Here is a 22,475-nt window from a genome sequence, read left to right as displayed (position 1 = left end):
TCCAAAACCTGAGAGGGATGAGGTGTGGAGCATGCTTTCAGAAGTCTTAAAAGAGCAACACTCTGATGCGGAAACTACAGAACCCGAACCACCAGAAAAGAAAATCAACCTTCTGCTGGTGGCATCTGACTCAGATGATGAAAATGAACATGCGTCGGTCTGCACTGCTTTGGATCGTTATCGAGCACAACCCACCTGTTACACCTTGACACCTCAATATTCACCACTGTCATGTAATTAGGATATGTCTTATACAAAGTATGCCTTGTGAGGTGCCATTCTAAAAGTCTTGATCTGCTAGACAGTAATATCTCGTTGGATTGTATGTGCTATCATTGTGTGTGAAGTTATGAAGTTTGGCTATATATGTGCTGCTGAAACATGTCCGGAGGTTGTAAACACCCACAAGCAGCCTTTCAGGTATGACAGTAAAAAGGCCAAACAATGTTAATGGCTTATTGAGGAAATGCACACAAGCACAAGGATTACCCCAGGAACTGTGTACAATAGAAACACCTGAGATATAGCACTACACAATGGGAACTGTTTGATCCAGGTCACAGCAAAAGAGGTTTCCAGAAGGCAGGGAGAAGATATAAAAGGGGGGAAACGACATTATGAGGGGACCTCACTCTCTCTACAGCAACACACCTGGAAACACCTGAGGAGGAAACAAAGACTGAACTGTGGGAAGTGATGGTCCCAGGCTAGAAGGATTTTTAGCCTGTGTATGAAAACCTGGGAAAGCCAAGGCAACTTGTGCCTTAAGAATCTGCCATCCCGTTTATCACTCAGGTTGAGAATTTGCTAATTTATATCTTACCTATCTAGTGTGTTAAGCTCAGTTTGCATTTTTTATTTATCAGCAATCTGCTTTGATCTGTTTGCTATCCCTTATAATCACTTAAAATTTACCTTTTGTAGTTAATAAACTTATTTCTTGTTTATAACATAACCCAACTTGTGCAATTCATATCTGGGGGGGAGGGGAGGGGAGAAGCTATGCATCTCTCTCTCCACATTGAGGGAGAGGGAGAATTTTTATGAGCTTGCGCTGTGCAGATCTTTCTTTACCGCACAAGACAGTATTATTTAGGGTTTATCTCCCAAAGGGGGTGTGCACGTGAGTGCTGGGTGAGTCCTCTCACACAGAGCTGACTTCAGTCTGTGTCTGGGTGTGGCCCTACCTGTGTGTATGTGCTGCAAGAAGCCGGGGAGCCTAATTCAGCAAAACAGGGAGAGGGAATCCAGGCTGGTGGATTAGCAGAGGCTTAGTGAAACCCCAGTACATCAGGTGGCATCCTGGACGGGGAGGTCCAACCCGTCACACAATCATTGGAATGGACACATGTCCTCTGGAATTATGGTTGAAGCATGAAGGGGCATATGAATCTTTAGCGTATCTGGCACGTAAATATTTTGCAACGCCAGCTACAACAGTGCCATGTGAACACCTGTTCTCATTTTCAGGTGACATTGTAAACAAGAAGCGGGCAGCATTATCTCCTGCAAATGTCAACAAACTTGTTTGTCTGAACGATTGACTGAACAAGAAGTAGGACTGAGAGGACTTGTAGGCTCTAAAGTTTTACATTGTTTTATTTTTGAATGCAGTTTTTTTGTATATAATTCTACATTTGTAAGTTCAACTTTCATGATAAAGAGATTGCACTACAGTACTTGTATGAGGTGAATTGAAAAATACTATTTCTTTTTGTTTTTATAGCACAAATATTTGTAATAAAAAATAAATATAGTGAGCACTGTACACTTTGTGTTCTGTGTTGTAAGTGAAATAAATACATTTGAAAATTTAGAAAACATCCACAATATTTAAATAAATGGTATTCTATTATTGTTTAACAGCGCAATTAATCACGCAATTAATCTTTTTAATCACGATTAATTTTTTTAATCGCTGACAGCCCTAATATATTTTTATATATATTTTTTATATGTATATAAAAAAAATTGGACAAATCTGATTCATGATTATGCTGCTCTCTCTGGGCTAAACTGTCTCTATTAGTCATTATTTCACACTGGATGTGGGATATCTTTGTCACACACAATATCCGAGGATGGACCTTTTTTGGAAAGGAAGCATAAAAACAAAGTTTCCTGCTTACCTTTATTCAGACCCCACCAATTTTGAGTATTATCCTAGTAGAAATACACAGAGAGCGCAATGGCAGGTACTTTGCCTTAGGCCTTGTCTACACTACCATGGTAAGTCAACCTAAGTTATGCTACTTCAGTTACAAGAATAACATAAGTACCAGAGTTGACAGGAGAGCGCTCTGCCATCGACTTAGCGGGTCTTCACCAGACCCGCTAAATTGACACCACTGCATCAATCACAGCAGTGCCAATCTACCTGTTTGTTTTTCTCACTTTGAGTCATCAATGTTACAATTACATTAAGAAAAAAAACATGTTAGAAAGTTGTCTTGCCATGACATACTTATAATTCTATATATTTAAATGAATGAACATAATATAGAATCTCAGTTAGGAACAGAAGATTTGCCATTGTGGATCAGTCTAAAGGTCCATCTAGTTCAGTATCCCGCCTAACAGTGCCAGATGCTTAAGAGGAAGGTGCAAAAATTCTTCAGTAGACTGACATGGGATAATCTGCCCCCGCCACAAAAAGTCTCATTCTGATCATTAATATTTAGAGACTAGCTTAAGCCCTTAAGCATGAGCTTTAATACCCCTTCCAAAATTTGTTAGCATTAATTATAACAACTCTGGATATACTTGTTATTCATTTCAATGTCTAACTCCTTTTAGCGCTTGCTAAGTTCTTGGCCTGAACAACGTCATGTGGCAATTTCCTTTTATCACCTTTTAATTTCATTTTCAAAATTAAGAAAACCGTATGTAAATCTTCAGATGAAATGAAGATAAATACACTATTTTAAGAACACAAGCAGAGCTACCAATTAAATGGATCACTTGAAATATAAATCTCATGGGGCTTTGTCTATCATAACACTAATGCCTCCATACTCATTTTATTCTTGCAATATTCCCAATATTCTTGCTTTTATTTCTCATTTTCTTCCTTCCTTTTTCATTTTCCCTCTCAACTTTTCTTTCTGCTCTTTTTTCAGCCATCTCCCTTCTTTTACCCACCTCAGGGAAGAAATGTTTATCATTAATCACTACAGTTACAATATATCAAACTAACTGGAAACCCCTGAAGATCATGGGAGTATGCTCAATTGGCATTAAATACTCAAATCTGCTTTTATGTGGTTCAGGTTTAGATGTTCAGAAATGCTAAAAATCTTGAGTGACAAGGTGGATGAGACAGTATCTTTTGCTGGACCAACTTCTGTGGGTGAAAGAGACATGCTATTGAGCTACAGAGAGCTCTTCTTCAGGTCTGGGAAAGGTATTGAGAGTGTCATAGCTAGATACAAGGTGGAACAGATTGTTTAGCATAAATAATTAACATATGTTTTAAGGGACCATTCAAAGTGAAGTGGCCAGTTAACCCCTCTGCAGTCATTCATAGGTCAAAAAGGGATGTTAGTGGGTTACAGATTGTTGCAATGTGCCATACATCCAGTGTCTTTATTAAAACCATTATTTTTAGTGTCTAGCAAAGTTATGAATTTAAGCTCCCAGGCTTGTCTTTTGAAGGTGTGCAGGTTTCATTTGAGGACAAGGACTGAGAGGTCAGATACATTGTTTGAAAAATGTTCACCCACAAGTGACATGCTGTTTGTCTTTGATTGCTTTTCTGCGAGAGTTGATTTGGGAGCATAGTGTCAGATGTGTTAGTTTAACAAATTTCTGAATCTGAATCCATCAAAAAGAAATTAGGTACCAATGTATAGCAGTGATGGATTGGAATAATATAGGAAAAATCCCTATAGAAATAGATAGGCGCATATACAGTATTTCAGACAATGAATTCTCATTTGAATGTTAGCTACTAGGCAGATATCTAAAATATTAAGCCACCTTAGGAACTTCCAGTTCTGTGCATACTTGCTTATTCTGTCCCCTCTATTTCCATAATGCAGACTGCTAAACTCTCATAGCTTTTGTAACAATACAGATGCGTAAGACATAATTTTCAAAAATGTAATTTTCTCCATAATAAAATTGTGGAAGACCAAGTTTATAAAGGAAAAAGCTTTTCAGATTTCTTTATAAAAAGGAGAAGAAAAAGACAAAATTATAGTGAGATTACAATGCTTTTATTGGCCTGCACAGATTTAAAAGTGGTCGAATACATTAATTCTGGATATGAAATAATAAACTGACAGATCACAAAAGCTATATTTACAAATATGCACTCTATATGTCGTTTCATACATTTTTTCCATGTTAAGAATTTTTCAGTGAATTGCGCAAAGGATGGATATTTTTATAGATCAACAGATTTGCTGTTCGTCATGAATTTTACAGCATCCTAATTTCTGCCTAAGTGCCAATAAGTAGTTTACCAAATTTAAAGGGCAATAAAAATAAACTGTTGTTCAAATCCTGGCTGGGATGTAGGTGTAGAGAATGAAATAATTTCTCAACTGGAGCTAAAGTAACTGTAGAAATTACTATAATGCAATTTACTTCTGCGGGAAAACAATTATTAATCTAAAATACACCTCTACCCTGATCTAACGCGACCCGATATAACACGAATTCTGATATAACGCGGTAAAGCAGTGCTCGGGGGGGGGGGGGGGCTGTGCACTCCGGCAGATCAAAGCAAGTTCGATATAACGCGGTTTCACCTATAACGCGGTAAGATTTTTTGGCTCCCGAGGACAGCATTATATCGAGGTAGAGGTGTATTTGCAGTATGAGAGAACAAAGGTGAATGACATAGTTGCTATTATTTTGTGTTTTAACAGTTGATTTCTGCATACTTGGATATGGGACAGGTGCCAGAACTGGCTTAGGTGATCACTGTTAGCATTTATTTCTCCAACTACAGTACAATCTGCAAAATTCAAATTAGTGGTGAGCTACTGGGGTCAAAAGTCCCTGATAAAATGTAGCTCAGACAATCAGAAATGAGAGAATTGTGTGCCCTGGAAATCTACTGTAATAGAAGGTAATTGGGATTATTTAACTGATTACAAATAAACACAAAAAAGATGTCACTAGTCATTATCAGGGACTTTTAAAGTTAACCCCATTAAAAGGCTAAGTATATTGAGTTATCATTTATCAGCTTTTGTCCCCATTGTAGTCAATGGATTTGAAAGGGATCAGACCCTAAACTTGTATAAAAGGTTGTAATATTGGTTAACAATGATGCAATTTTCACATAAGCAACCCAGAAAGGTAAATCAGGGAGTAAGTGTTTAGCACCATTAGATTCCTTTGAAATTCCTACCCTAAATGATAATACATATATAATGAATACCTAAATTGGCGAAGTAAACATACAGATGTTTCTGATACTGTAACTAAAATAAAGACTAGAATAAAGACTCTTGAAGTTCCAGAATTTACTCAGTTCTCTTCAGAATACTCTTTTGTAGATTTCCAGTTTTATAATAACGTTTAGTTTTGTAATCTCAATGCAAATAAATATTAATTTGATTTAAATAAATAATCAAAAAAATTCTTAAATATCCTATAGAATATCTAGTAATCGCTAAGAAGCTGTTGTTGCAAACACATGAACAGCTGAGTAACTTCATGGGAGTAGTCATACTGAGTTCATTGTAACTACTAATGTAAACAAAGTATTTCACATATGTAACTCTTTGCAGGATTGGACCCTAAAATTGATAGAGAATTTTATTTAAATTCTGGAGCATCATTTGTTCAGTATACAGTTGAGCTATATTTATCAAAATACCAAATAGATATAGCTGAAGTATAAAATAAGGGGAGCTTCCTGTAATGACATCATTTTAACTCACCCCATCTTCTTAGAAGCAATGAGACTATCTGCCAGATGTTTCTATTGTGAAACATGATTTAGCATTAATAATTTAGCTGACACCTGGAGATACTGGCATAAACAATGACTTTTTAAAAGATGATGCAGTTCTAATTTAGGAATCACTGTTTCATATGTTTTCTTTGTAACTTTAGTTCAACAACTGACAAATTTATGCACATTGGCTCTAAAGTTTTATTGCACTCAATATGTTAAAACTGAAACGAATGGTTAAAAAAGAGATTTAAAGAGAGACCAAATGTTTCTCCTCAGTGTTTATTTATGGGATATTTGAATATCAGATTGTAATATATTAAATTTTAGGATCAAATTCTTGTCTGATTATAATATATAATAATAATGTATCTAGCTGCACACAAACTAACATAGGGCACTACTCATAGAAACACCATAGTACAAATATTTAGGATCAGATTCTTCAAGACAAATTTCTATGTAAGCATACATATTAATTTGGATGACTTTCAAAAAATCATACCCTTGAAATCTGTAGCAATATTGTTAGAATTTGTTAAGTCAACAACATATCATAATGGGCTAAAAGACTATCTTCAGAAAGTTTTATGAACTACTCCTAGATAATTTATTCATAGTTATGATTCTATATCAAATACTTAGCCTACAACCTTTTGCTAAGCAGAGGCTAAGAGGTGTATAATATACATTGCACAGATTAAACACTAAAGTAAAAGGCAAGAAATACAGCTTATTGTGTAAAGTGTGTCTGTTCAAAATATTAATAATTTGTATCACTTACTAAACAAAAAATAGGTAAGAAAGAAATACACAGTACCACATATGGGAAGCTGCTACTGTATTTTAAAAATACCCTCACATTAATTATAAAGATAGTCTTTAGCTGCCACCGAACTCCTCGTTGTTTTTATATAGAAAAAACTATCTAAATGATACTCACTAGCCAAAGCAAAAACAAATAGATAATTTACTCTTATTTTTTAAAGGACACTATACAAATATTAATTCTGGTAAATGAATGGCTTATCCTAGAAAAAATAAATAGTTGATTTTACAGAGAGAAATGTAGCTTGGAGTGTAATAGAAACACTTAAATTGGCCAAAAAAGATGAGAGAAAAGGTGGGTGAGGTAATATCTTTTAGTGGAACAACTTCTGTTGATGAGAGAAATAAGCTTTAGAGCTGAAGAAGAGCTCGGTGTAAGCTTGAAAGCTTGTCTCTCACCAACAGAAGTTGAAGATATTACCTCACCCACCTTGTCTTTAATATGCTGGGTCAACATGGCTACATCAACTTTGCATTCGAAAAAGATGGGCAGAATAAGAAACTTTATCAATGCTTACCTGAAAATTTCCTTTTTTTGAGTAATAAGGTCCACAGATGTGTACTTCATCCTGCTTGCAGCTTGGGGCAGAACCAGACCTCTCAGTCACTGGCAACAGGAGAACATGAAGTTCCCTCCTGTTGAGACAACTTCCCTGGCCAGGATAATTCAAATCTAATTTCTTAAATTACAGATGGTGTTACATATACTTGGAGGAAAAACATCTATTTCTCCTACTGTAGAGCAGTCTACCTAATGATTACAAACTTAAATCCTTGGATATCAATTTCCATCTCTATTCTGGATGATCTGGTTTTCTGCAGGGTGAGACGGATCTGTGGACCTTATTACCGGAAGAAAGGAAATTTTCAGGTAAGCATGGATAAATTTTCCTATTCTTTGTGCTAAGGTCCACAGATCCCTTACACTGGGATTTTCATAGCAGTCTCTCTCCAAGGTGGGAAACAGGATAATTAAATATGGAAATTCAAAACAAGGCACATTATAATTACATAAATAAATATAAAAGGAACAGGAGTGTAGTAAGATGAGGCCCTGAAACAAACTTGTGTCAGAGGCCCGATCTGAGGCCTGAAGCCTGAAGCAAAGTACTTCCAGGCATTGCTAAGCAAAAGCTGGGCTGTGAGCCAGAGGCAGGCCCCACTCACAGAAGTTGGCGAGAAGAGGGTTGCTAGAAGCAGGTGCATCCACATATAAGTGCTAATAAGAGGAACTTGTGCCAAGATGACATCAGAACACTCCACAGAGATAATAAGGAACAGGCAGGTGCATCTTAAAGACAGGGTCAAAAGGACAGCATGATGGACAAATCTGTTTGTTTGAAACAACATGATCAAAAGGGGAGACAGCACCCTAATGAGCCAAGGGGCTGTACCTCAATACGTCAGTAGGGATGAGTAATCTGTCCTGTAACTGTATAAAAGTAGGTCCCGGAGTGCACATCTTTGTCCGGCCTAGGGGGCAGAGGAAAGTCCCGCCACTGACTGAGCCAGTCCATTGCCAGGGGGCACAAATTTGTAGTATGTCTTGTAGAGTCTACGGGAAACTATTGCTGTGCTTCGTTTGACAATAAACCTGGCTCGGGTTCCTTCGTACTTTACAAGAGTCTGTGGTCTTTGGGGGGTCTCTCGGGGTCTGCTGTGTCAGCTATCTGCGCAGAGCTGGGGCAGCACACAGAGGGAACATGCATGCAGCCGACTGTTATCATCATCGAACAAGAGCAGAGCACCACACCGGTAGCTACTGACAACAAAGAGTACTTGTGGCACCTTAGAGACTAACAAATTTGCGGATACAGGCTAACACAGCTGCTACTCTGAAATAAATACACACACACTCTTAATAATAGCCAGTGTTTCTGGCCCTGCCTGTAATATACATCTTCCTCTGGGCATTAAGGTGTGGAGAATACATCTGCCAAAAGAAAGGAAATGGCATTGGCTAAGATTGGATGACCAATATGCAGAATTTGGTGAGCAAATTACCATCTAGCAGATCTTAGTACTGGAGTCCTGACTGCTCTTACCTGAGATTATTAGTGCTCCTAAATACTGCTTTAACCAAAAGAGGAATATTTCTTGGATTTCCTTAGGGAATTAATGCTATCACAGTTGGGAGGAGTATGTGTCTGAATTAAAAGTACAATAGTGGGTCATTTGAGAAGGCTCCCAACTTCAAATTTAAAAACCTCATCTGATTGTAGATCGTAGCCACTGGGAAGCCTACTCTAATGGATAGGACACATAACAATGCCTCCTGTGGAGGTTCAAACTGGGTAATGCAGCAAGGGGCAAAATGAGATTCCAAGGTATTCTATGACTTGCAGGATTGGAATAAGGTTGATGCCCTAATGAAGCATTTGAGATGTTTACAAAACTTCATTTTCTTGAATATGCTGAGAACGTTGTACTACAGAGACTTGACTTTTTTACTTCGACACTCAAATACATCCACAATAAAGCACTCCTGGTGGGAAGCAGGGCTGGCTTCCGGCACCAGCGGAGGAAGCACGTGCCTGGGGCGACACATGCTAAGGGGCGGCATTCTGTCCATTCTTGGGGCGGCACAGTCCGAGCGGCTTTTTTTTTTTTTTTTTTTTGCTTTGGCAGTCCGAGCGGCTTTTTTTGTTGTTGCTCGGGGTGGCAAAAATGGTAGAGCCGGCCCAGGTGGGAAGGAAGGCTACTTACCTTATAGTACCTGGAGTTCTTTGAGATGCATGGTCCCTATGGGTTTTAATTGTGGATGGGGATGTGCACCATGCATCTGAGAATGGAAAATATTTCAATAGCAGTGTTCGTTGGTCCATGCTTACACCTCCTTGTACTCTGAACTGAGAGTATGAGGGATGGTGTGAACCAACCGCTGCTCCGGTTCCTTTCTACTGTGAATCAAGTGAGAAACCGAGCAGAGGGGAAGGAGGGTGGGTCATGCAATACCCGCAGGGGCCACACACCTCAAGGAACTACAGTTACTATAAGGTAAGTAACTTTCCTTCTTCAAGATCTGGTCCCTTTAGGTATTCACTGTTGATGACTCCCCAGCAGTGCATGTTGAGGAGGAGGGGAGTAGGAAGTGTTCTGCACCACTGATTGTAGGATCACTGAACCAAAGGAAGCATCCTCGGCAGAAACTTGAAGCAGGGCATAATGTTTAGTAAAAGTGAGAATGGTGCCCTAGTTGCTGCTCTGCAGATCTCCAAGAGGAGAATAACTTGTAGGGATGCTACCGAGGCAGCTTGGGATCTAGTTGAATGAACCCTGACCCTCTGAGGAGGAGGCGCCTCTATAAACACATAGCATAGGAGGATTCAGCTGGAAATCCATTTAGAGAATGTTTGAGAAGAGACTGCTTACCCCTTTATCCTCTTGATTATGGAGATGAACAATCTTGGAGACTTCCGAAAGGGTTTTGTCCTGTGTAAGTAGAAGTCTAGAGCTCTTTGTACATCTAGGAAGTGGAAGTTCCTGTCTTCCCTGTTATCATGAGACTTGGGATAGAAGACAGACAAGTGAACAGTTCGGTTCAGGTGAAATTCAGAAGGTATCTTTGTGAGAAACTTGGTATGAAATCTCGGGATATTTTATCCTTGTGAAACACTGTATAAGGAGGGTCCGCCATAAAGGCCCTGAGCTCCCCCTCTCCTCCAGCAAAGGTGATTGCCATTAGCAAGGCCCCTCTCATAGACAGGTGTAGGAGGTAGCAAGAGGTCAAGGGTTCAAATTCAGATTCACGAGTGCAGTTAGCACCAGGTTGAGGTCACAAGATTGGACCTCTTGTGAGCAGGATCTCTCTAAATTCATTGTCCATCCAAAAAGCAGGAGATGGAGGGATCTCCAGTTGGGATGGATGGTCCTGCCTCTATTCTGAGAAAATAGGTCTAGAAACATTTGTAGGTATTTGTATAGGCAAGAGGCCATCCCATAGGTCAGTGGTGAACCACAACTGCCTTGGCCACCATGATACTATCATAATTACAGTTCCCTTGTCCTGCTTGATCTTCCTGAGGACACAAAGTAGTAGGGTGATGGGAGGGATGGCAGAAATCAATGGGTCTAACCACTGTACCAGGAAAACATCCCCTCTTGAATTGTGCCCCTGGACAACTCAAGAGCAGTAGGCTGGGCACTTCTTGTTTCTTTGTTGTAAAATATACTGCATCACCAAAGAGCGGAGCTTCCACTTGTGATCCTTGTGAAAATGCCTCCTGAGGCTGTCCACCAGGGAGCATATTACTTCTAAAAGGTGCACTGTTGAGAGGATAATTTGATGCTGAATGCATCAGTTTCAGAACTTGATTGCTTCCCTGCAGAATGGGCTGGACTTTGCTTCCCCTTGTTTGTTTATGTAGATTCACAATTCCAAGGCCAAAAGGGACATTGTGATAATCTAGTCCAGTAGGTCTCAACCCAGGATACACGTATTCCTGGGGGGTATGCAGAGGTCTTCCAGGAGGTACATCAGCTCATCTAGATATTTGCCTAGTTTTGCAACACGCTACATAAAAAGCACTAGCGAAGTCAGTACAAACTAAAATTTCATACAATGACTTGTTTATTCTGCTCTCTATACTATACACTGAAATGTAAGTACAATATTTATATGACAATTGATTTTTATAATTATATGGGAAAAATTAGAAAGTAAGCAATTTTTCAGTAACTGTGTTGTGACACTTTTTTTATGTCTGATTTTGTAAGCAAGTAGTTTTTAAGTGTGGTGTAACTTGGGGGTATGCAAGACAAGTCAGACTCCTGAAATGGGTACACTAGTCTGCAGAGGTTGAAAGCCACTGATCTAGTCTGACCTCCTGTATAACCCAGGCCTTAGAATTTCCCCAAAATAATTCCTAGATCAGATCTTTTAGAAAAACATCCAGTCTTGATTTAAAAATTGCCAGTGATGGAGAATCTAGTATGACCTTTGGTACATTGTTCAAATGGTTAATTATTATTTCCAGGCTGACTTTGGCTAGCTTTAACTTGCAGCCATTGGATTGTGTCATATCTTTCTGTGCTAGACTGAAGATCCATTATCAAATATTTATTCTCCAAGTAGGTACTTGAAGACTGTAATCAAGTCATCCCTTAGCCTATTCTTTGTTAAGCTAAATAGATCGAGCGCCTTGAGTCTATCACTACAAGGCATGCTTTCTAATCCTTTAATCATTCTCATGGCTCTTCTCTGAACCCTCTCCAATTTATCAACATCCTTCTTCAATTGTGGACACTAGAACTGGACACACTATTCCAGCAGCAGTGGCACCAGTGCCAAATACAGAGGTAAAATAACCCCTCTGCTCCTAGTCAAAATTCCCATTTATGCATCCAAGGATTGGACTAGCCCTTTTGGCTACAGCACTGCACTGGGAGCTCATATTCAGCTGATGATCTAGGAGAGAGTTGCCCATCCTGTAAATATGGCCTAACTTCTGGTTCCTACATGAATACATTTACATATTAAAACATGTTGTTTGCTTGTGCCCAACTTACCAAGCAACCCAGATCGCTCTGTATCAGTGACCTATCCTCTTTATTTTTTTAATCATTCCCCCAATTTTTGTGTCGTGTGAATATTTTATCAGTGATTTTTCTGTTTTCTTACAGGTCATTGATAAAAATGTTACATAGCACAGGGACAAAACAACTCATCCCTACAGGCCCCCACTAAAAACACACCCAATTCAATGATGATTCCCCATTTACAATTACACTTCAAGATCTATCGGTTAGCCAATTTTTATTCCATTTAATGTGCGCCATGTTAATTTTATCTTTTTCTAGGTTTTTAATCAAAATGTCATGCAGTACCAAGTCAAATGTCTTAAGGAAGTCTAAATATATTACATCAATGCTATTACCTTTATCAACCAACTTGTAATCTCATCAAAAAAGATGTGTTAGTTTGACAGGATTCATTTTCTGATAAACCCATGTTGATTGGCATTAATTATATTACCCTTCTTTAATTCTTTATCAGTTGAATCCTGTATCAGTTGCTCCTGTTCCTGTTTGGGAGGTGATCTTTGTTGAAAGCAGTGCTGGGGTCCTCATAGTCTGGGGCCCAAAAGTACAGATCACAGGAGCCCCAGTATGGCCAGTGGGCAGGATCATAACCATGAGGCGGCAAGGAGGGGGGTACCATTGGTCTCTAGCCCAACAATGTGGGTCATGAGGACTTGGAGGCATCCGGGAGGCTTTGGAAGTCCTCTCTGGGATCAAGTCCTGTTTCTGAACCATTGGAGTAGGGGTTGTTTGACTCTATTGGTGGAACTGATGGTACAATGTGTCTTAAGACCGTACGGACAGAGGCAGGAATGGGCGAATAGGGTACCGATGGTGTTGGAGCACTTATGGCATGACTGGTGCTCAGGATTGGCAAATGATGTGCTGATGGTGCAAGGATAGAATTGTGTCAGAAAAATTGGTGATCTGAGATATGTGTAAATCGCCAGATCCTTGAAAAGGGTATATCAAGGTCTAATGGGAGGAGAGCTGGCAGGAGTATTGGGTATGGATGGATCCATCAGTGTGAGTTTGGATGCAGCAGTATTTGTACTGTGCAGTACCATCAATGCAGACAGTGAAAGTTCCCTTGTGTGATGCAGGGGTCAGTCCTGCCCTGTCAGAAATGGCTTCGGAATGATGGTAGCTCCCAGTTCTGTTGATGCCGATCCCATGCTGCCTGTGAGCTCCGGGTTGAACCCGCCTTGTGGCACAGAGTCTCACTTGGTGGTAAGAGACGAGGAGAAGCAGGCTTTTTCTTAGAGGACGTATGGAGTGGTTTGTCCTTCTTTTAATGAGGGTGTTTATCTTTACCCTCCTCATGCCTCCATTTAGTGGAGTCCTTGGCTCTGCTGGAGGATTCCTAGCTAGAGAGCGCTGGTGCTGGCAGGACACTACCAGGAGGCTCATGTCGGTGAGATGGGGATCAGGAGGGGGCAGGATCAGATTGGGGCTTCAAGGACATCTCCATTAAATATCTGCACTCTTGAGACTGCCTAGTACAAGGGGAAATGAGCAACAGATATCACTTTTTGAAGGAACGTGCGATTCCCCAAGGCAAAACAGGCAGCTCTAGCAATGGTCACTAGTCAGAAAGAACCAGGGACAGGACAGACAGGGCTTGAAGCTTGAAACCTTGGGCATACCAAATGGTGGGAGAACAAAGGGAGGGAACCCCCCAAATCCCAAACTATCTAACTAGACTTAACTAAGCTAACTATCTAAGAAAAATGATTTACAAAACTATTTTCAGAGCCCAAGTTTGAGCAGTAACATTGGAAAGGCTATGCACAGAGAAGGGTTCTGTCCTGGACTGGGAGTGGTGGAAAGGAACTGGAAAAGCCATCGGTCCATGCCACCCCTTCTGAGTCCCTCAAGGAAGAAACTAGCCTGGGGCCCAATGGTGGGCTCCCCAGAAATTCTACCCCAACCTACTGCATGGGATTCACATGGGCCAGATAGTTCTGTTTCCCCACTGGATGTATTGGCTCGATATATGAGTAGGCATCCTGAAAGGGAAGGACTGTTACAGAGGGGCAGCACGACCAGAAGACTGGGCCCAAAAGCCTCTTACAGAAGTAGTTCTCAACCAGGGGTCCGGGGACCCCTGGAGGGGCCACGAGCAGGTTTTAGGGGAGGCGCCAAGTGACTTTACAGAGTTATATGGTGGCAAAGATGGACACCAGGGTACTATGTCCAGGACAGTCCAAGTGTGTGTCCGGACAGGTTTCCAGACCCTCCCTGTATTCAAAGTCAGCCCCACCATTTTGGGGCCATCTCAAGAGAGTGTCAATGTTTCTGATGCTGTCCTGACCGGGGTATCCAGCAGTACCACAATGGAGCCAAAGCACCAAGCCTCCCAGAGACAACTGTCCCAGGGCTTTGCGGGAGGCTCACAGGCTCCTGCTCTTCATCCCCACCCCTGTAAAGAGCAGGAACAAAAGACAGGCTGCTGATTTTGCTTCCCCAGCAGCAGCAACCCTGGGATGGTCACAAGCTGCTTCCTTCCTCTTGCTCTCTCTTGGCGGGGGGGAGAGAGAAGGAAGGAATCACAGCCAGGAGGCCCCAGGGCAAGAGCCTGCAAAGCCCCTGCTATTGCTCCATCCCCGGGATCCCTTGCCAGCAGCAGCCCTGCCTGAAAAGGCAGGGAGAGGGACAGCCCCGGGGTGGGGCGGAGGACGCTTTCCCCCCAGCCCAGCTGACGCCCCCAGGTTCCCTCCCGCACTTGCCTTGAGCTGGGACTTGGAGACCTTGCCGCTCCGGTCCAGGTCCAGGGCGGTGAAGGCGTGCCAGATGGTCTTGAGCAGCTCCTCTTTCAGCCCCCCCATGGCCAGCCTGCCCCCAGGCCGCTGCGCCCCAGCCGCAGGCTCCGCTAGCTCCAGCAGCGCTGCGCTCCAGCCGCCCTGTCCCCTGCTGCAGCTCGCATCACCCCACCCCTCTCCGCCGCCGGCAGCCAACCAGGTGCGGGGCAGGGCTGCGCCCTCCGAGGCAGTAGGAAGTGATTGAACCCTGGGCAGCCGCGGGCTGAGGATCATGCGCGCCCCTCTCCACCTCTCACTGACCCCTCGCGTAAAGTAGCCCCGAGTTGGGCCAGCCCCTGCTCCCAGCACCCCTCCCCCGGCAGCGGGCTGGAACCGGCCCCCGAAAGGCGAAATCCCCCTTGGCCCTCCTCACCCTGCCCTCCGACCCCGAGCTGCCCTGCAGGGCCGCACAGCAGGCTCAGGCCCCATGCGTGGAGCCCAGGTGGGCAGCTTGGGCCTGTCGGTAATTATCACAGTGAAATGTGAGGCCCCGATCCTGGCAACGCTCCCAGCCGGGGCTGAGTGCAGGGGCACTGTACGGGGAGTGACGTTATCCCGGGGCAGAAGTGGTTGCAGGGTCAGGGCCTTGTTTTCTGTAATGTCTTTCAAATGAAACATGTAGCCCCAAAATGCTTTACAGCTGTGGTTCTCAACCAGGGGGGCCGTGAGCAGGTTTCGGGTGTCCGTCAAGCAGGGCCAGCATCAGACTCATTGGCGCCCCGGGCAGAAAGCCGAAGCCCCACTGCATGGGGCTGAAACCTAAGGCCCTGAGCCCCACAACCTGGGGCTGAAGCCGAAGCCTGAGCAGCTTAGCTTCATGGGGCTCCCTGTGGCATGGGGCCACATGCAATTGCCCTGTTCGCTACCCCCTAATGCCGACCTGGCTTTTATATGGAGAAAATCAGTTGTGGTGACACAGGTGGGCCGTGGAGGTTTTATAGCATGGTGGGGGGGCAGGGAGGGAGGGGAATTCAGGAAGAAAAAGGTTGAGAATCCCTGCCTTACAGAACTTTCTGGCATTGGCTGCATCTGGGCTGTAATGAGAGAGGAGGGGATGCCTGCCTCGGAGCCAAGTTCTTTTCCAATCCTGCCTGCCTTCTTGTCTCCTTTGCTGCTGGATGGAGAAGGGGGCTGAGGTAACCTTGTTTGACTTGAGCTGCCTCTTGTCTAGCAGATCAGCTTCTTTAATCTTTCTTGCATTCTCTCCTGCTTGGAGAAGGGGATAGATGACCCCACCCAGATGGGGCTGAGAGAGAGAAAATGGGTCCTGCCCACAGAACTGGTTGAGCTCCCCAGTGAGACACTTGCTAAGGGGCAGCAGGAGACACAGACCCTTCCTTTTGTCTCTGGCTTTTCTCAACCTAGCTTGCTCCCTGAAGCCTGTAGCAGCCCCAGCTGCTGCAAACATCTCAGAATGGGAAGCAGAGCTAAGAAAACAATCTCCCTAAAATCAAAAACTGCCCTGGGACACAGCTGGGAATGAAACAGGCACATTACTGAGCTGAAATTTAGACTAAACATTTTAAACAAAAACTGGAATTTCCCTCAGAAAAGCTCTGCAGCAGGATGGGCTGGCTGAGCTGCTGGCCACCTGAGGCAGAAAAAAGGGAGGGAACTTCAGGTGCTGGGGCATTCCCCTGCTGTCAATGACTGACAGGTCTAGTTCTGCCCCAAAGATGCAAGCTGGCTGAAGTACAATTGTAACAGATCTGTGGACCTTAGCATGAAGCAGAAATGAAGTCACAGACTGAAGTTTTATTGAAGAGTTCTGAAACACCACCAACTCTATAATTATTGTATAAGCTTCTTCTGCTTCCAAAACTGATGGAGTGAAAAGTCTACCTGCAAAGAGAAGAGCTGGCTGCCACATACAGGACAGCTGACATTCTCTTTATAGAAAATGAATGTACTGTCTGCACCAGCTCAGTAAAGCCCTCTTGTGCTTTAAGCTCCTTTGTGTACTATGTGAAGCTTGCCTCTAACTCACAGAGCTTCTATTGGAAATCCCTCTGTAAATCACCTTACATGATACACAATACCAGCTACTACTACTTAGCAGGGACAGTGTACGTTCTATCATTCTACCAATGGCTTCACTATTTTCCCTTTCTTTCCTGCAAAAAGGGAAATCTTCTCTCATAAGAGTGAAAGGGAAGTCCCTATTTCTTTTTCAATGCATTATCTATTAATAGCTCTGCAATGATGGCCCAATGCATCCATTTTCCAAACACTGAATAGACATAGATTTGTTATGCTTACCTGATGCACACAGTCCAGGAACTGTAAGAAAATGGGAGCAAATCCACTACCCTGACAACTGAGGGTCACATTACTACGCTGATTGAACTTATGACCAAAAGAGAGCCATTCTTTTTCCACTAACATTTGGAAGCCTTCAAGTGTCCTGTAGAATGGATCACTGAGTAATTGCACCAGAGACACCACCTAGATCACAAAACAGAGTGCACTGGCATTAATATTAGATATATCATATTTAAAACTAGAGTTTTGTTCAACAAACTGAAATGTTCTAAACTTGTTTTTATATACTGCAAGGCATGAAAAGCATTAAAATATATTAAGTTATCAATAGACAAGAATGACAAACATTTAGAAAATGGGTGCTGGCCATCTCAGCTGGTAGAGGATTGCAGAAAATGACCTGGAAGGTGGTGGACTATACCCTCTGGAGTGATGACATGTTACCTGCAGTCCTTCCTTTATCAGTTAGCTGGTAGTGGCTAAAAGGCAGCACTGGGCCTCTTTCTGCTCTGTCTATACATATATCCCTCCACTCCTCCCTTATAATTTAAAAATGGCTGAGTGGACAGTGTTAAATTTCATTTGTGCTTTTGTTTGTACGGAGCTATGAGTTATGTGTCAGGTTCTCAAACGATTTGACGGAATTACCGATTTGCTGTATGTACCTTTTGGATTATGATGCATTTATACAGGCACAATCTACTCACTGAATGAGCTCAGCTGTCGCTTTTCATTTAACGCATGGTTTGTTTCACAAGATCTATACTTTGGTAATTTGTCCTGGCAGCAGATGCTACAGGGTCAGATCTGTGAGTGTGCATGGGAAAGAGTCTCTCGAACACATAGTGGTAGAGATAAGGGTGTAATGCCCATCAACTCACCTTGTGTGCCAAAATGTGTTTCAGCCACAAAGTTAAGCAAGTTCTTGTGGTGAATTTTAGCCTTTCCTCATGCAGTAGTCTGCACAGGGCTGCAGACCTTGGTTAGGCCCTTGAATTGTGCAGGGCCATCAAGACCTTGGGTGAAAGCATACTGTTTTGACTTCTTGTTTGGGATTAGAAAATCAAAATGGATGAAGAGGGGTGACAGATCCAGGTAGCCCTTGCCTTTTCCCTGCTGCCAGGACAGGCTGCGTTTAGGAATTTGTTGTTTAAAGTTGTAAGAAAATTACAGCTACTTGGCCAAAAATCTAATGCTTGGTGTTTACTAGCCCCCACCATTCACAAATTTGTAATAGCAGCTTACCTGTGCAGTAATATCCCAACCATCTTCCAAACAAACCATAACTGAAGAACCATTCTCAAGGAGCTCTGATATCACCACACCCAACTGCATTATCCTGTGAAGCTACATAATATAAAAAAATAAGTAACATACTAAGAGTGCAGAATTAATCTGTTAATATTGCCGAATGCTTATAGATTCATATCATACCATACCATTCATGATTTAAACTATAAATATAAAATATATTAAATACATTTTTCTCTCTCTCTATATATAAATAAATAAATATTAAACCATTTATTTATTTAGGAAGTTTTAACAGGTTTACAAATCCTTGCCAGGTAAAGATCAGAGACAAAACAATAATCATATCAGTGAAACACAGTAAGATAATCACCGTATCATTCTATTTAACAGGATGTTACCATATTATTGAGTAAGCATCTTTATAATACCCATAGCATATTTTCAGTGATTTTATTAAATTGCATGAAATCTCTGATCATGCATATTTAAGAAATCCGCTGTCTGTCAAATGTTAATATTCAAAAAAGTTAGACACGTGTGCTGTTTTTTCTGCAGGTGAGTGTACTCTGTGTATTGAATAAATGATAACCAAATATTTAAGTATATATTTGTTGTCTGTCTATTTTACTGGGTACGTAACTGATGAGTTTTTTCTTTAACAATATCTACAGAGAACATTGATTGTTCAAACTCTTCAGAATTTTAAATTTATTCATTTAGAAAGCAAGTTTCTGTTTTATGGAAATAGATCAAATCTTTTTTCTCTTATATTTTGTTTTTGGCCAGGCTGGCTGGGATGTGGGCAAGTATATGCTCAAGTATTCATTATGGTACTAGTCCTACAAACACTTAAGCACAGTTGTAACTTTACCCCCATGAACAGTCCTATTGATTTCAGTGTGACTTCTTATGGGATTACATTTACATGTGTGCTGAAAAGTGTTTGTAGGATTGGAGTCTCTTTCTTGTTATCAAGCTCATATTTTGTGAACATTTTCCTGATTTATGTAATGAATAACAATTTTATTCCTAAAAATGAGAAAGTCTCTGTTTTTAGTTTCTACCATTTGTATGGTGTATGGTAATCCAAGATCAAATGTCACAGTAGAACACACTTGTGTAAGCAGCTTTAATGTAGGCCGAACATGGCTATTTCAGTTTTCAACAGTAGGAGGAAACCCATTGCGTGTTGTATTGGACACAATCCAATCAAGGTTAAGATTAACAGTGAAAAGTCTCAAAGCTTGAAAGTGAGGAATGAAAAAGATGTTGACTGTGTTACAGGAAAGAAAGCAATGTAGGTGCAAAGACACAATATAAGACAAATCTAGGTTCATGGATGTAAAAAAAAAAAATAGAATCAGCTGCGAAAGGAGAGTACAAGAGAGAGGAATCAGGGAGAACGGAGGGAAGGTGGAGAAAGAAAGTAAAAGACAGAGTCTGCCTTAGAGACTCCCAAACAAGACATAACTTTAGAAAATTCATCTTTCGTCTTCTGAGCCTTTATTAAATAGCATTTATTTTGTTACCACAAGATGTAAAAGGGAAAAATACTTATACTACAGAAGTATTTAAACTACTTATGATACATAAATACAAAACTTACTTCCTTGTAATTGTTGTTTGAGATGCGTTGTATGTATATTCCACTGTAAGAGTGTATTCATCTCATGCATAGGTGCTGGAGAGTTTTCCCTAGCAGTACCTGTAGGGGCAGCTACACACGCATCTTAGCTTCCCTCTGATCGGAGCCCAGGGATATAACGGGTAGGACAGCCCTACCCTTCCTTTAGTTTTTTCATACCAGAATCTTAGATGATAGAATCTGATGAGTTGGGGCTGTAGGACTGCTTTCCCCACATTCACATCATCCTGTGATGCTGCAGTAATTGCATAATGGCTAGCAAAGGTATGTACAGAGGACCACATCACCACTCTACAAATGTTAACAATAGGAACATTTAAAGAAGGGGAAAAAGGAGGAGCCAGGGAACTATAGACCAGTCAGCCTGACTTTGCTCTAGTAGCTTCCCAGGTATCAATGTATAAAACATTCAAGTTGTGAATACCTGGAGGATGAAGGGCTAATCACTAGCAGCCAGCATGGATTTACAAAGAACAAATCATGCCAAACCAACTTGATTTCCTTCTTTGACAGGGTAACTGGTTTGGTCAATAGGGAGAATGTGGTAGACATACTATACCTGGACTTCAGCAAGGCTTTTGACACAGTCCCGCATGACATGCTGATAAGTAAGCTGGAGAAATGCAGGCTCAGCAGAACTACCATTAGGTGGATACATAATTGGTTAAACAACTGCAAACAAAGAGTAACTATTAATGGAAAGATGTCAGATTGGAGTGGGGTCTCAAGTGGGATCCCACGGGAATCTGTTCTGGGTCTGGTGGTGTTTAATATCTTTATTAAGGACCTGGATGTAGGAATAGAGAGAAAACTGATCAAATTTGCAGATGACACAAAACTAGGGGGGATTGCCAACACTTTGGAGTATAGAGTTAAAATTCAGAGGGATCTTGATAAATTGGAGAATTGGGCTATAGACGACAAAATGAAATTCAACTAAGATAATTGTAAGGTGCTAGGGGGGATTGCCAACACTTTGGAGTATAGAGTTAAAATTCAGAGGGATCTTGATAAATTGGAGAATTGGGCTATAGACGACAAAATGAAATTCAACTAAGATAATTGTAAGGTGCTACACTTAGGGAAGAAAAACCAAATGTACAAATACAGAATGGGGGATAATTGGCTTAACAGCAGCACTGCTGAGAAGGATCTGCGAGTTGTGGTGGGTCACAACCTCAACATGAGTCAGCAATGCGATGATGTTACAAAAAAGCAAATGCACTTTTAGGTTACATTAACAGAGGCCTAGCATGCAAGTCACGGGAGATGATAGTACCACTCTACTGGGCAGGCCTCAGCTGGAACACTGTGTCCAATTTTGATCACCAATGTATATAAAGGATGTAGAGAATCTGGAAAGGATCCAGAGGCAAGCAACAAAGATGATCAAAGGGATGGAATGCAAGCCATATGAGCAAATGCTGAAGGAACTGAGTATGTTTTGTTTGGAAAAGAGGAGATTAAGGGGGAGACATGATAGTGGTTCTCAAATACTTGAAAGGCTGCCATAAAAAAGTTGGAGAAAAGTTGCTCTCTCTTGCCAGAGAAGGCAGGACAAGAGGCAAGAGGTTCAAATTACAGCATAGCAAATTTAGATTAAATCTCAGGAAAAACTTCCTACTGTTCTTACAATAGGACAATGGAAGAGGCTGCCTAGGGAGGTTGTGGAAGCTCCTTCACTGGAGGTTTTCAAGAAGAGGCTAGATAGCCATCTGTCTTGGATGGTTTAGACACAACAAATCCTGCATCTTGGCAGAGGGTTAGACTAGATGACCCTTACAGTCCCTCCTAACCCTATGATTCCCATGACAGCAGAAGCCAAATGTGCCCTAATTGAATGTGCTGACAATTTCACAGGAGGCATCAAACTTCAGCAGTATAGACCATAGCAATGCAGCTGGCAATCCATTTAAAAAGAGTTGTTGTGCCAGTACAAGAGGATCTCTCATTCTTTCCACATAGGAAACAAAGAGTTGGGAAGAAAGGGCTTAGTGCTATTTAGGTAAACTTGGCATACATCTAGAGTATACAGCTTTTGTTCATCTTCATGAGCACGTGACTTACGGTAAAAAAGGACCAGTAAGTATATTGGCTGATTTAGGAGACAGTCAGATAGTACCTTGGATAGGAATTTAGGATGAGGCCTAAGCTGCACCCACTTCTTGTATCTTATTTATAACATTTCCTGTTTTGCTGAGCTGAAACCAGATCCACTGTAGGAATTCCCTGCACCCAAAGTACTGATCTTACT

At 41.7% G+C, this 22,475-nt stretch overlaps 1 protein-coding gene across 1 annotated transcript in view; it reads right to left on the bottom strand.

Annotated features, from left to right (window-relative positions):
• Positions 1–22,475, bottom strand: part of SBF2 (SET binding factor 2) — a 483,108-nt gene that overhangs the window by 20,489 nt on the left and 440,144 nt on the right. Inside the window, exons 34-35 of the mRNA XM_065403329.1 lie at positions 18,568–18,669; positions 17,320–17,505 (exon numbers count right to left, since the gene is read on the bottom strand). Coding sequence (XP_065259401.1) covers positions 17,320–17,505; positions 18,568–18,669 — 288 coding nt within the window. The remainder of the gene's footprint in view (positions 1–17,319; positions 17,506–18,567; positions 18,670–22,475) is intronic.

This window comes from Emys orbicularis, chromosome 4 (assembly GCF_028017835.1).
Source record: "Emys orbicularis isolate rEmyOrb1 chromosome 4, rEmyOrb1.hap1, whole genome shotgun sequence".
In the NCBI taxonomy this organism is placed as follows: Eukaryota; Metazoa; Chordata; order Testudines; family Emydidae; genus Emys; species Emys orbicularis.
This window is presented reverse-complemented; position numbering and strand designations above follow the sequence as displayed.